This window comes from Wyeomyia smithii, chromosome 3, assembly GCF_029784165.1.
Source record: "Wyeomyia smithii strain HCP4-BCI-WySm-NY-G18 chromosome 3, ASM2978416v1, whole genome shotgun sequence".
NCBI lineage: Eukaryota > Metazoa > Arthropoda > Insecta > Diptera > Culicidae > Wyeomyia > Wyeomyia smithii.
The window spans coordinates 121,313,358-121,327,932 of NC_073696.1; the positions used below are offsets into that span (position 1 = coordinate 121,313,358).

General features: G+C 37.6%; 1 protein-coding gene across 2 annotated transcripts in view; it reads left to right on the top strand.

The window, feature by feature from the left end:
- The window catches only part of LOC129726939 (MAM domain-containing glycosylphosphatidylinositol anchor protein 1-like), a 146,952-nt gene that overhangs the window by 95,349 nt on the left and 37,028 nt on the right, over positions 1-14,575 (top strand). For both annotated transcript variants that reach the window (XM_055684231.1, XM_055684230.1), the window contains exons 3-6: positions 5,298-5,421; positions 5,717-5,831; positions 6,840-6,933; positions 7,382-7,495. In XM_055684231.1, coding sequence (XP_055540206.1) covers positions 5,298-5,421; positions 5,717-5,831; positions 6,840-6,933; positions 7,382-7,495 — 447 coding nt within the window. The remainder of the gene's footprint in view (positions 1-5,297; positions 5,422-5,716; positions 5,832-6,839; positions 6,934-7,381; positions 7,496-14,575) is intronic.

A 14,575-nucleotide genomic window follows, 5' to 3' on the forward strand; every position in this document is an offset into this window, starting at 1 on the left:
CTTAAAAGTAGATTTAAGAACACAGCCATTACAACGATGCCGAGAGTATAAAAAACTTTTAATTTTACTTGGTCGGTCAATGTTTGGTCCCCGAAAAGATGTTACATCAGTAACAAAAAGAGTTGGATCATGTGAAGACAAATTGTTATTGTGTCTTTGAGTATCTCTTATACTCTTGATATAACATTAAACAGAGTTTAAATAAGTTAATCTAACGTCGAGATAAACCTACTTTAGTATTATAGGGAAAATGGCGCAAAATTGACATGTTGCTGACATTTTACGTGGATCAGACACCTACCAATCAATTCTTGAGACTCTTTTACTCAATATAAGACATAATTTGACTACCACTTTTAGATATTAGCGCATTACAGTCAAACCTGTTTTTGTGCGACTCTTTTTTGTGCGACTTTTTTTATGCGATTATTTTTTTTTGTGCGACTGTTTTTGTGCGAATTTTTTTTGTGCGGTATATGAAAAAGGACCACTTCCGACAACATTTTCAGCCATATAGTTTTTCCGATTCTTGGAATGAATTCCAACGCATTACAGAAGTGTTGCGTCCAAAAATTATTATTTGAGCCAGTTTTACGTAGGAAAAGTCATGAATTGCTTGCCTACAAAGGAAAGCGGTTGAAAGGATTAGCATGTGTAAAAAAGTTTCGTTTATCAATCCGATGTTTTGAAATTGTTGTCATAGGTATTCTAAATCAGAATCAACAAATTTAGAGTTATTTTTAACGGAATTTTTTTTATGCGGTCCCGCATAAAAAAAGTTTTTTTTTTCAATAATGCTGTGAAAATATTGCGTGAAGTTTCAAATGATATTTTTTTATGCGATTTTTTTTTTTGTGCGGTCCCTATCCCTCGCACAAAAACAGGTTTGACTGTACTATTTATGCTCATACATACTCGATATTATTTCGCTATGAAAAATTTACCAAAACCCGTTTTCTTAGAATCGACGTTTCGAACTCAGTTTTTGTCCGATTTAAGATCCGTTTTTTTTTTTAAGATGGATAAGAAAATGCTAAATTCTTAGCATTTTTATTTTCAGCTTTAAAACAAAATGGCGTCAAAAAAACATCAAAAATTTCTTCGATTTCTCAAAAATTCAAAATGACGCCACTGTTGAGCCTTAAGGTGAAATGTGTTCAAACTCGGGGGAGATTATTTTGGCGTAAAAATACATGAAAAAATCGTACATAGAAGCCAAGGCAAAAAAAAATGTTGCACTGTGTATTCTGAAAATTCATATTTTTGACATACGCAAGAGCATCTAATGCGTTATGGCCAAAACGTATTTATTATCCATGAAATCCCTTAACAAAAGTTGCGCTAATTTTTTACAATATTGATGTGATTTCGCACCATCCAACTTTTGATGTGATTTCGCACCACTTTTGCGTGTGTTGATTGAATGTTCAAGGTTGTATTTTAATAGTGATACTGAACAGGGAAGCGCACACGAAGTATTCAATACATTGTACACTATAAGAGTGAACAGGTCCGCTAATATGGTGAATAAGTTGAAACAAAAGTTAAAAAATGCCTATATGCAAATGAAACAATATTGAATTTTAAGTTTGTTTACAAAATGTCGAATTATTCACAGTTAGAATGTTGGCGTTATGAACCCGTGTCACGTTGAATTACAATATGTCAACATTGTTTATTGAAATAATGTTTGGGTAAATCAGTATTTGTCCAAAAGTAAAATCACATACACTGAGAGAAAAACACTTAAGAATTTCATAAGTTCAAACTTATGAACATGCATAATTTTGATCTCATTAGACACTTATGCATTACATATCAACGCGTATAAATTTTACATGTCTACCTTGAAATTTTCATTAAACGTCATACGTATTCCATACGCGTAACTTATGATTGCTATAAACGTCAACATTGTGAAAATTCCATAATTATCTAAACATATAAAAATGCAGCTCTGTCTGTCTGTCTGTCTGATTCATATAGGCTTGGAAACTACCGAACCAATCGGCGTGAAATTTTGTATATAGGTATTTTAGGGGCCGAGAAAGGTTCCCATGATAGTTTGAGACCCCTCCCTCTTCTGAAAGGGAGGGGTCCCGTACAAATGAACCACAAATTTCTGCACATCTCAAAAACTAACCAAGCAAATGGAACCAAATTTGGCATCTGAATGTTTTTAGGAGTGACAAATATGTTCATATTGGTTCGACACCCCTTCCTCTTCTGGAAGGGAGGGGTTCCATACAAATGAAACACAAATTTCTGCACATCTCGAGAGTTAACCAAGTTAATAGAACCAAATTTGGTAGAAGGATGTTTTTAGGGGTAACAAATATATCCATAATAGTTTGACACCCCTCCCTCTTCTACAAGGGAGGGGTCCCATACAAATGAAACACGAATTTCGCACAGCTCGAAAACCAATCAACCAAATACAACCAAATTTGGTATGTGAACGTTTTTAGAGGTAACAAATATGTCCATAATGGTTCGACTCCCCTCCCTCTTCTATAAGGGAGAGGTCCTATACAAATGAAACACAAATTTCGCACAGCTCGAGAACCAATCAAGCAAATATAACCAAATTTGGCAAGTAAATGTTTTTATGTGTAGCAAACATGTCCATATTGTTTCGACACTTTTCCTTCTTATGGCATGTTTCCAAATACCATTTCGAAATCCAAGATGGCGACTTCCGGTTTCTGCAAAACAGCGGCAAATGACCAAATACCACCCCCAATATGAGTATTTCCAGGATTATTATGATGCACTGAAGCCACAAATCGACCTCAGACAACATTTTGAAGTGTAAAATGGCGACTTCCGGTGTCTGGAAAACAGCCAAAAATGACAAAGTACCACCCAATATGAGTGTTTCTTTGATCAGATTGACGATCAGAGGCCAGAAATTGTTTCCAAATGCCATTTTAAAATCCAAGATGGCGACTTACGGTTTCTGAATAACAGCGGCAAATGACCAAATGCCACACAATATGGGTATTTCCGGAATTTTTAAGGATGCACTGAAGCCACAAATCGACCTCAGACACCATTATGAATTGTAAGATGGCGACTTCCGGTTTCTACAAAACGGCCAAAAATGTCGGATTTCCATACAACATGAGTTTTTTGGGAACCAGAATGATAGACAGGAGCTAGAATCGACCACAGACACCATTTTGAATTCACAGATGGTGACATCCGGTATTTGAAAAACAGCCGAAAATGACCAAATAACACCCAATATGGTTGTTTCTTAAACCAGAATGACGCTCAGGGGCCAGAAATTGTCTCCAAATGCCATTTTAAAATCCAAGATGGCGACTGAAGAACCAAATACCACCCAATATGAGTATCACCGGTATCCAGAATGATGCAAGGAGCTAAATGTTGCCCTCAGACACCAGTTTGAATTGTAAAATGGCAACTTCTGGGAAACAGCTGAAAATAACCGAATACGACTACATATGGATATGTCCGTAATCAAAATGATGTAGAGAAGCCGAGCATTGACCCTGTACTCCATTTTGAATTCGAAGATGACCAAGTTCAGTTTCTGGAAAACAACGAAAATAACTGAAATGCACCGGAATAGAGGTGATGTACCAAAGCCAAAAGTCGAGGATGTTTTCATTCCGATGAAACCAATCATTTCAAACGATATAAACAAATCGCAAGGAATCAATGAATTCGAAATGTTTAAAATTATTAAATTAAACACTAAAATAGGCGGGACGAAGTTTGCCGGGTCAGATAGTATCTTATGAAACCTGTAAAATGGTGGACCAGGGTTGCATCATTCTTAATGAGTCAAGTTTAATCGCCGATTTTATTACTAGTGGACCGTCAAATAAGTGTTTTAAGTTTATCGAACTAGTTTCATTTAGTGAAGAAGCTTTTATTGGTTTCGCGGCAGGTTATTTGGAAATAGGGGATACAAAATTATTCTGGAACTGGGTTGAAAATTGGAGGGAAAAATTGTAAGTACCTATCTACAAATCATCATCATTATTTTAGCAATCACAAAATATTGTATTCGTTGAAGAGGCCAACGCTGACGCTGAAGACATTCAGCAAGAGGAATCGAAGGCAAACATGTTAGCATTAGATACTTTGAATATTTTGAGTTTTATTCGTTACATATTGAAAATGCATATTTATAAACTGTTTTGAGTACCTTCCGAAAATAAAAATCTAATTTTATAAAGTAAAAGAACAGGTATGCGTTTTATAACCTAACAGTTATGAATTTCATGGCAACAATTATGAGCTTTATAACATGAAACTAATTATATTCATATCAATATCTCCATAAAATTCGTATTAAAAGGTTTGATTTCGATATGTCTGTTCTTATAACATACATACATACATACGACCAATAAATTTTACAATTATGACTAATGAAAATCGTTAGTGTTCGAAAATCAATTTCCCCTACAATTCATAAGACAAACTTATGGCTTCCATAGGGGATCCTTGTGGCGCAAAATCATAAGGGGTTCTTATGGAATTCAATAGTTATTTTCTCTCGGTGTAGTGAAAGCGTAAAATAGAACCGTTCGTATCGTTTATGAGAAACATCGAAAATACGGAATAAAAACGATATATTTAATTAAAGCTGCAATGTAGATATGAAATGACAGGCTGAATATCCAATTCAAAACATCTCAAAGAAGGATGCTTTTAAACTTCGATCACTATGAACATTTTTATTTAAACTGCAGTGACACAATATCAATAAATTTATGTTACTGTGAAGTCACAATTATTCAATAATCGAACAAAACTACTTATAGATCACTAACCTCAACGGGTATGCGAACAAACACCGCGAAAAAATAAAATACAATAATAATCGTGCTACCCGATAGCCTGTGCATGAGTCGCATCACTCAACAAATAGTCAGCATAACATAGCAGCTGAAAAGGATACTATCGCGTACCGGGAACGCGTACGGCGTATTCAACCGCTAACAAACAACCACATCCGGCAGCGATAAATCTCTCGCCAGATTATAGCGTACTGGTTGGAATTCGTTCTACGTGGCTGTGATTCCGAAACCAAATATAGGAATTTCATAACTTTGCAAAAACAAAGTCTCCCAACCTCTCTCTTGCAACAATACCTCGATCGACCAACCGACCACTCGGATGAATGTTCTTCCTCTGACCGGGACTAACCGACGAGTAACTCGGCTGGGTTCCTCTCTGCAATCCCAAAACCGCAAACTAAATTCGAATAGCACTGGCCTCATTCCATGCATTTATGTCTTTATATTGAAATTTTACAGAGCCTTACAACGTGGAAGGCGTGGAAGGACGTAGTATCGAGTTACAATGCCCAATTACCGTTTCACTGACCGAGGTGAGCATGGTGCTCTGGTTCAAAGACAACGCCGGAATACCACTGTACAGGTACGTGTTTCATGTTTTTTTTTCGTTTGTTCTTCGAATTACAGTCTTATGTAGGGTGACAGTTGAATTTCCATCCCAAAATACGTTGGCAATATCATTTGCCTGTGAAACCGGGATATAAATGTCGAATTGTCCACAAAATGTCCAAATTTGTTTTCACTTTTTGGAAACGCATCTGTCACCCTATAGCCGGTGTCTGGCTAATAACAACTGCCCACTGCAAGCTGGATTTGATTTTGAAACTTAACGAACAAATGTCTCTCGTTCCGTTCCTGTTGCCCCATTCGGACTCCAGCGTGGACGTACGTGACAGAATATCCCGGCAACCGTCGCACTGGTCAGCGCCAGAAGTATTTGGATCACGTGCAAAGTTCAATATTGATAAATCGCCAGCTTCGCTGCTGATCAAGGTAAGTGGCGGCACGTATTTTACCGGAATAGTTCATGTATCGGTCGTGTAGACGGAAAATGGAGCGAAATGCTCCCTTAGCTTTGGACTTAACGGAGCGTTACTTTTGTGCTCTTGCAGTCCGGAGTACGACACTTTTTATCAATATTGCCCTCTAGTAGAGTCGTAGTTTGGCAAAGATTAATCCGTTCTTGGATGTTTTGCGTCGTCAGGGGAAAGCTCTTTCACAGCAACAAGCTATGGAGCTTAAAGCACTATAACACTTTCTGAGAAAATTATGTTCTGATTGATATTTTTTCTACTGAATGAAACTTTATCGAGATATGTTCTGTCCCATTTTTTAATACATATCTAATTTTACTTTACGAACTAATTTCATTTTTTGTCATATTGACTTACATTTTAAGTTTAGTAAAGCGGGCAATGTATGTAGTTTCGCGGGAATGCGAAGATGAACGGGAATAGAAGGTGTGACTAGAATTAGAAAAAAATTTCCCTCGTCTAGACGGTCTAGACGTCTCCGTGATACGCCTTCCATGGGAGTTGGCCACCAACTGACGTGTCTCATCGCTTGCGCCGCTGTAGATATAATAAGTCATTATACATAGTGTGCGTAAAGAGACCACTCTCTCAGTTGACAGAAATGAACTTCCACAGGGCAATGTGTGCAGTTTCATCGCGGCGTGCTGAGATGCGGGAACACAATAGTAGAGGGTGATTCGACATTGGTCTTAGGAAGAGTTACCCTTACCCAGTAGTTTAATTGGCCAAAACACCTTGCCGGAGACAACGGAGATTGCGGGTTCGTGTCCCGTCTAGACGAGGGAATTTTTTTCGAATTCTAGTCACACCTTCTATTCCCGTTCATCTTCGCATTCCCGCGAAACTACATACATTGCCCGCTTTACATATCTAATTAACTCAATCGTTCAGACAAATACAGTCTTGACAGCATAACTACTGAAACACATTCATATTGCTAATAATTGAACATTATTTCATTCAACAGAATCTCAAGCGCCATGATCAAGGTGTGTATCGTTGCCGAATAGACTTTCGAACTCTGCAAACTCAAACATATCGCTACAACTTAACTGTTATTGGTAAGTATTTGAGCTTTATTTACAACATCATTGTTAAGTAGTGAACAGCTATGAGTTTTCATCGTTTCCAAATTAACGTGTTAAGCTAAATGAATCGACTAAACTAACACTAGAAAGGTTAATTAATGGACAATTTCATCTTCAACCGTCAACCACTTACTAAATTGACGGAATACTTTCCTTAATCATGTTAAAAATAGCCGCCTCATTCAGTTGAAATAGGAGGTCCGCCTATTCGTGTAATCTATCCCTATATTATTCACTACAAAAGCTCTAAGCATGAGCACGGAAAATTAATACGCACCGGCCGCTGTAATCAACAATGTATGAAGGTTTTTCAAAGCAGGCACACACACTTACTGCTCATGCACATATCCACTTTGCTTCGCACACGGAGAAGCACCCGTATGGCTTCGAAAGGTTTCACCTGTTCGTTTATTATTTACAGTACTTCCGGAGCAACCGGTGGTTTTGGACCGCTGGGGACGACTAATGAACGGAACCAAGCTCGGACCGAAAGAGGAAGGCGATGATGTCGTTATCACGTGCCGCGTATCGGGAGGTAAGTGAATATTAAGCTGCGTGCGATTTCAACAGCATTGCGGAGAAGCTGATTGATAATAGCGCGATCCTGGCGAGAAGATCAATTATTGATACATTAATGAGTACATCGATTGACTTGACAGAGGGCTATGTTGTGAGAGCGCCAATCCAGCACGAAGTGTATATGCAAATGTACTCAAATATGCTTGCTGTCGAAGCAAATAAAGGGTAAACTACCCATTGCTGATTTTCTCTCCAAATATGACAACGATAACTAAACCTAAACTGTGCTTCTTCAAGGGTCAGCTCGATATAATATTTCTTCACAAAACCACATACTGTGCGACATTAGTGCAGCTTTTGATTCAATTTGAAACCTGGATTCCTTATTGCTAAATATAGCAGATGCGCCTCCATCAAGCATTGAAGTAACCAAGCGCTTCCATTGACGAGTTGACTTTTCCAATGGAGGCTTTCGGTTACTACATTGTTGATATGTCTAGTTTTAGTGTTTTTTCTCGAGAGACCTACTAAATACTTATAACTTAACGATAAAAAATTAATGGTTCAAAAGTAACAAATTTTTGAGAATCGAACATTTTGAAAAAAAAAGTGATTTTTGGGCCACTTTACTTAAGGGAGGACCCTACTCTGAAAGCTCAAAGGGGGATGTTTTTTACATGTCGTGGCTGCATATACAGTAAGTGTTACGCTGTAGGAAGCTGGATGATCTCTCTAAATGAGTACCCAACTGGTTTTTTTTTAATCAATTAGCATTTATTTGACACGGCACAATACATATTTATGTTTTACAGAGTCAATTATTTTTAGTGTCTTACTTTATGAATTATCTTATAAACTAAGAGCAAATTTTTTATCCTCGCTGCCGACTACGAGCTAAAATTGAATCTTATTAAAACATGTTAACATGTTGTTTCTGATCAGTGGTTCTATGTTTTTGTCCGTTGGTGTTCAAGTAGCCATATGGTGTGTGTCACTGAGCCACGATGTCACGGAAGGCCTCGGGTTCTCGGTCCTGACGAATTCGTGTGGGGGTCAGATGATAATTCCAATATCGAGGTCCAACGTGTTTACCCAACTGGTGGTACGTTTTTCTCAGCTTCTAGAGAATCAGTTTTTTTGAATTTTTTCAGTGTATAGAAATGTATTATCTGAATTGTTACAAAGCCGTTTTTGAAATAGTTTTTTTTCCCAAAAAAAATCACTATTTCAATAATCATAAAACATTGAAAAATTCAAATATCAAAAAACGACGATGTAATAAGTTAGATAATCCATTTTTACGCGCTACAACATTTCATTCAAATCGGTTTAGTAGATCCTAACACCAATGGAAATGGCTAACACCTGGAAAACCATAAGAAAGTCAGCGAATTTTGCGTTTCAAACAAAACTTTCTAATTCTAATTTTACTTACTGTACATCCGCATTAGGGTGGCAGCGAAAAGGGTCGTGTCAAATTTCTGAACCCAACCATGTTTGGTTTTATTGGCACAAAAAACCACAGGGAGATTGCGGGTTCATGTCCCGTCGGGATGCGGTATATTGTTCCATTTTAGCTAAATCGGACATGATTTTGGGATGCCTCAAAGCACTCGAAGTTGTGATTTTTCAACCCTCGAAATCAACCAAGGAGGGAGTACATGAAATTGGGAAAATCCAAATTTTTATTTCGATGCCAAATGTCTTGAAAATGAAAAAAAACGGTGTTGTCTTAATTTTTTTTTTTTTAAATCGGCTGTTTTTTGGACAACCGAAGGCATATAAGGAATATTTTAGAACTGGCTTCTAAAAAGACTCACAACTCATTCCAAACCAAAATGAAATTATTTCAATGCTCATTAGGTACCTCAAACATGATTTTCATCTATTTTTTACAGGGTTCATCTATTTTTTACAGGGGTGGTTCCAAACTCAATAGAAATTCAATTTGAAGTGGTTTAGTAGGAAAAATACTCATATTTATCTTCCTATTTGACATCTTATACTTGATGTACCAAAAAGATGAAGAAAGAGAACCATGAATTGATTCATGAAATTTTATGATATTTAAAGGAAAACAGAAACCTAACCCCTTAACCCTCCGCTACACGCACTGTTATATTTTGTACAAAACTCTTTGTGATTTCCCATTTGAAAAATATTGCTAGTGATAGCGCGAGCAACGCAATGTTAATGATTTAAATTTCCTACTATGATTGCTTTTTTTCTATTCAATAACAATAAATTTCATTTTAATTGATTTTGGAACCATCCTAGTAAAAAATAAATGAACCACTCTAATGAAAATAATGTTTGAGACACCTTATGAACATTTAAATAATTTACATCTGGTTTGAAACGAGTTGAGGAAATGCTTGTTTTAGAATATTCCATATCAAGCCTCCGGTTACCCTAAACGCGGCTAAGACCCAGAAGGTCAACTTTCGGACATTTTTTTTTTTTTTCAGGATAACACCAGATCTCGATGTTCTATGCATTTTTAAGACATTCAGCACCAAAAAAAAAGTTTCGATTTTTCCAATTCCATATACTCCTTGGCAGATTTATGAAAGTCAAATAACACAACTTTGAGCGCTCCGAGACACCCTCAATGGGGGGGTCAATGAATTGTTGGGTTTTTTTTTAATTCGATGATGAAATATTTTTTATACATTTATTGACACCAAAAAAAGCAAAGCCTTGGTGCTACATTCCGATTCGGAACTCGACCTTCTGTTCATTTATACATACACAGACTTCGCAGCCGACTGTTTGGGGTACAGGACAGGATACGGGTGGAAGATTCTGTTTTCTACAGTGGTTCGTTTGCTATGGAAGACAGCGAGATATTTGAAATCGTCGCCTACTACAGTACTGCTCACTGCTGGTCGATCCAGTTCGCAGAAAATATATCTCTTGCAACAATGATCGGATATGCCGCTGCTGCTCTCCGATACCGCTGCCGCTACAGGTGCTACTCGCTGCTACTTAGTTAGAACTGTCCTAGTGGCCATCCACTAGTGAAATAATTGGTTTGAGCTAACTAGCATGTTTTTTTTATCGATGGGTCAGTTTTGTTGGTTGTTAGATGGGTACCCTAATGAATTTCAATTAGCCATACTGCCGGTAACCGCAAGTCAGTCCCATCTGTAAAAATGTGAAAACGAGAAAACAGCTTCGAAAGATATTTCATTCACGCATAGTTATCACTTATTTAAGATGAACTATTTTGACAATATTCATGCTGAAATATAGTTTGCATACTAGCCTGCACTAATTACGTTGTAAAAACCATTGATATAATTGATTTTATGATAAAAACCTTAAGCGTGACTGACTTGCCGTTACATTCTACACCGAAGAGAAAAGTAACCGCAAGTCAGTCACATTGCCATGTTGAAACTATAGTGCGTGTTGACGTGTTGTTATCTGTTGCCGTGGAAAACTGTCAATTCTTCGCTGTTAGGAAGTGTATGTCCATGAGAACCTTTTAAGAAATGTCGACGTTGGAAAATCTCATGATGTAAGCTTATCCGGTGAGGACTCGGATAAAGAAACTGAAGCCGGGACTGCAGTTGGTTCATCCGACAACAAATGTCAAGATGATCCAAATCCATTTGAGGTTAGAGCATCACCTTTGGAGATTTCTTGGAACGATTCCCAGGATTCTGATGGAAGTTTTTTCGATACTCAAGATTTTGCGGATAGATCCACGAAGAAGCGAACCAAGAAAAAAAATTGACTTGTATTCGTATTAACAGAAAATTGCTCCACATAAATTCATCACCAATTCAAACTAAAAAATAATCCCAATAATTGATAATTGTTACTAGATAACTTATTTTCATCTAAACGGTCGTATCGAACTATTTTTTACTCCCCATTTATTTTTCAGTTGTATTATGCATGTTTTTTTTGTAAATCGGGACTGACTTTCGGTTATTTTTCCTCTGGGACTGACTTGCGGTTACTTTGCCTAATGTGACAATTCGACTTGGTATTGATTTCCACTTTTGTTGAACAAACCACTATTTTTTATCGGTACATCTGAAAATATACTCAAAGCTAGGCCAAAATACGATGCTAACTCAAAATTGACAAAATTACAGATGGGACTGACTTGCGGTTACCGGCAGCATAGATCAGTACTACGTTTGAAGTGTTCTGTTGGGCCAAGATATCGTGGATCGGGACGTAAGGTTGTATTCTTCGAGCCCTGAGGGTATTCTTCTGTACAGATCTGGCGTCACGGAATTTGGCACACACCCAAACTACGTGTCCGATGTCATGATACCCCAATCCACAAACGCAATGATTACTATCCGTGAGCTCAATACGCAGAAGATGTTCGTATAACTCGTAGTGGTTGGACATAACCCGAGACATCACACGAATAAAGTCTCGTTCTACATCCAAACCCCGGAACCATGGTTTGATGGAAACCTTGGGAATTATGCTGTGTAGCCATCTTCACAATTCTCCCTTATTTCACGAGATCTGCCAGTTGACGAGCGTACTTTGTCGTGAGATTCGCAAAAACTCATTGTAGGCAAAAATAAATGAACCATCGCAAATATCACCGTTAATTGCACCCACCTTAGCCAAACTGCCCGATTTCTCATTGCCCGGAAAAAAACAATGAGAAGGAACCTAAAATATAGTAAGAAGAGATTTTTCGGATAAAGCACTCAAGTGTACCTGTATTTTCCCTAGGAAATACGAAGAGTGCTTTGCACTACTCATCGATCGGAGAGCCTCAATAGTACTGAGATGAAATAATGGTCGTTGGTCCATTTTTTCGATAATCCTTAGGATATACTTAATTGCAGCCAATTCTGTGACGAAGCCAGAAGACCCATTAAAAAGTGATCCGTCATATAAAACGCATTGTCGCGGTTGATGTTTTTATATTTATTAAAAAAATATTGTGGGGATGTGCTGCACGTGTTAATGATCCGGAATTTTACGAGTCTCTACTATTAGGGATATATCAAAAAACAAAAAAGAATTAGAAATATCTAACATGTACACATGGTTGGAGATGCATGAGGAAGGATTTATACTTTGGGACATGTGATTAAAATACACAGTCATGAAACGGGTTGAGAATGAAGTTCAACGAGCCTGTCAAGTTTTTTTTATTGCCAAGGGGTTTGAAACCTTTCTTTTGATGAGATTACGATCCCAAAAGTGGTCTTCCAATAAGAGAAGCAGGCTCTTATATAGTTTAAAGAGTGCATTCCGGATTAACTAGATATAATATTCTGTCGACCGTGTTAGAGAAAACGAGTATTCTACGATCAATCAAATCGATCGAAATCTGCATTTCAACAAAGCTTTACCATTTTTAAAAGTACAGTGTTTGCACAGTTAAGTATTTACTCAACATATTATTACGCAGCTTTTTTGTGTAGAACATTGTTGAAGGCAAAGAAAATCAAGTTCTTGCATAGATAAGGATATGAAGTCGAATTTACATTCGTTTTCGTAAAGGTGTATTGACATTCAGAAGGAATTCTAATGAATGAACGAGAAAACATTGATATCTTAAATTAAGTATTCAATTCGTCCTCAAAAGTAAAATTTGTTGTTTATTTTAATACCGGATATGATGCCAATCATTTCTGTGCTATCCCCGATAGTGGGACTGAGGCCAGGCTTATGAAAAAGACTGGCGAGCGACACTATACTGACGACTTTTCTCTCTTTTCACTCTAACAGCCTCATAAATAAGCTATTCATGAGAGCTCACATACAGCTGCAGCTTACACAAGGTAACGAAACTGTTTTGTGTTGCACACGACAGCTTATTCTCGCGCATGTATTTTGTTCGTTCGGACATGACAGCCTATTTTGCTCATTTTGAGGATGTCCTGTTGCGCTGTTGACAGCCTGCTGATCGGTTTCTCCTTTTTCATAGGCCGGTGGTATATTGAATACAAAGCAAACCGTTTCATATGTGTTTCAATTGTTGATATTATTTCCCACGTAAAAAAACGTGTCTCGCACCATCTCTCTTTCATTCTTTCATCGGCCTTACTGTCGTGAATCATAGTCACCAGACTTCCCGCTCGGATTCGCGCCGAAATATGTCGAAGACTATAGGCTGCCATTTGCGACAGCTTGGTAGAAACATCAGACATAAGGAGCCGAAAAATAACAGCCCGTTTGGAATTGCATGTGTGCGCTGTCGTTTGTTACTATCAGGTTTTGTACCGGATGTACGGGGAGCAGGGAGAGCTGTGCAATGCAACCGAATCAGTTGAAAACTTGCTGTCATGCATATGCAGTCTTTTTCATAAGCTTAACTGAGGCACTCTACTGATAACACAGTTGAGAGCTGTGTTCAGACTGTAAATTTGATGACCGACAGATTTTTATTGTCAACCGCTGTGTTTATTTGTCGCCAAAATAAGGTAGCCACCGCTGATGTTGCCACTACCGCACAAACATAGACTTTTACGAGAGGAAGTAGTGCCGCTGCACCTACCGCTGGCGCTGCTACCACTACCCCGCTGCACAGTGGGGCGCCTTTATACAAAGGCTCGCCAAGCAAAAAAAGTGTCGATAAATGCAACAAAAACATGGTATTTACATGATTTTGGGGTGCTGAACACGAATCAGGCATCCATTTTCTTTTTGGGCGCCCATAAAGCACGTGAGACAAATTTTATGATTTTTTTGGCACTATTCCTCTTACATTTTTTATTTTTTATAAGATTATATGATGTTCGACCACGAGCAACGACTCTGGGCTTTCTTTCTATTCAGAAAAATTGCATAGTTTAGGGGCGACCCCTGAAGTCTAACAAATTTTGTAAAAATATGTGTGTTTTTTAATAAAATTGAAACAACATAGGTAATACAAACTACAGTCCCTCTACAATTGTGGGTCAGTCAACGTGTTGTCTGAATATTCAAAAATGGATATAAAATCGAAAAAATTATCAACTACAAATGTTTTACTATCTCTCTGTGTTATGATGTGTACTTTCGATCAACAATTAGTTTCACTGCAGTTGATACGTGTAAATCGGTTGGGAAGAAAAATATCACTTACATAGCCAGAGACACAATTATGGGTCACTTTTGTCAT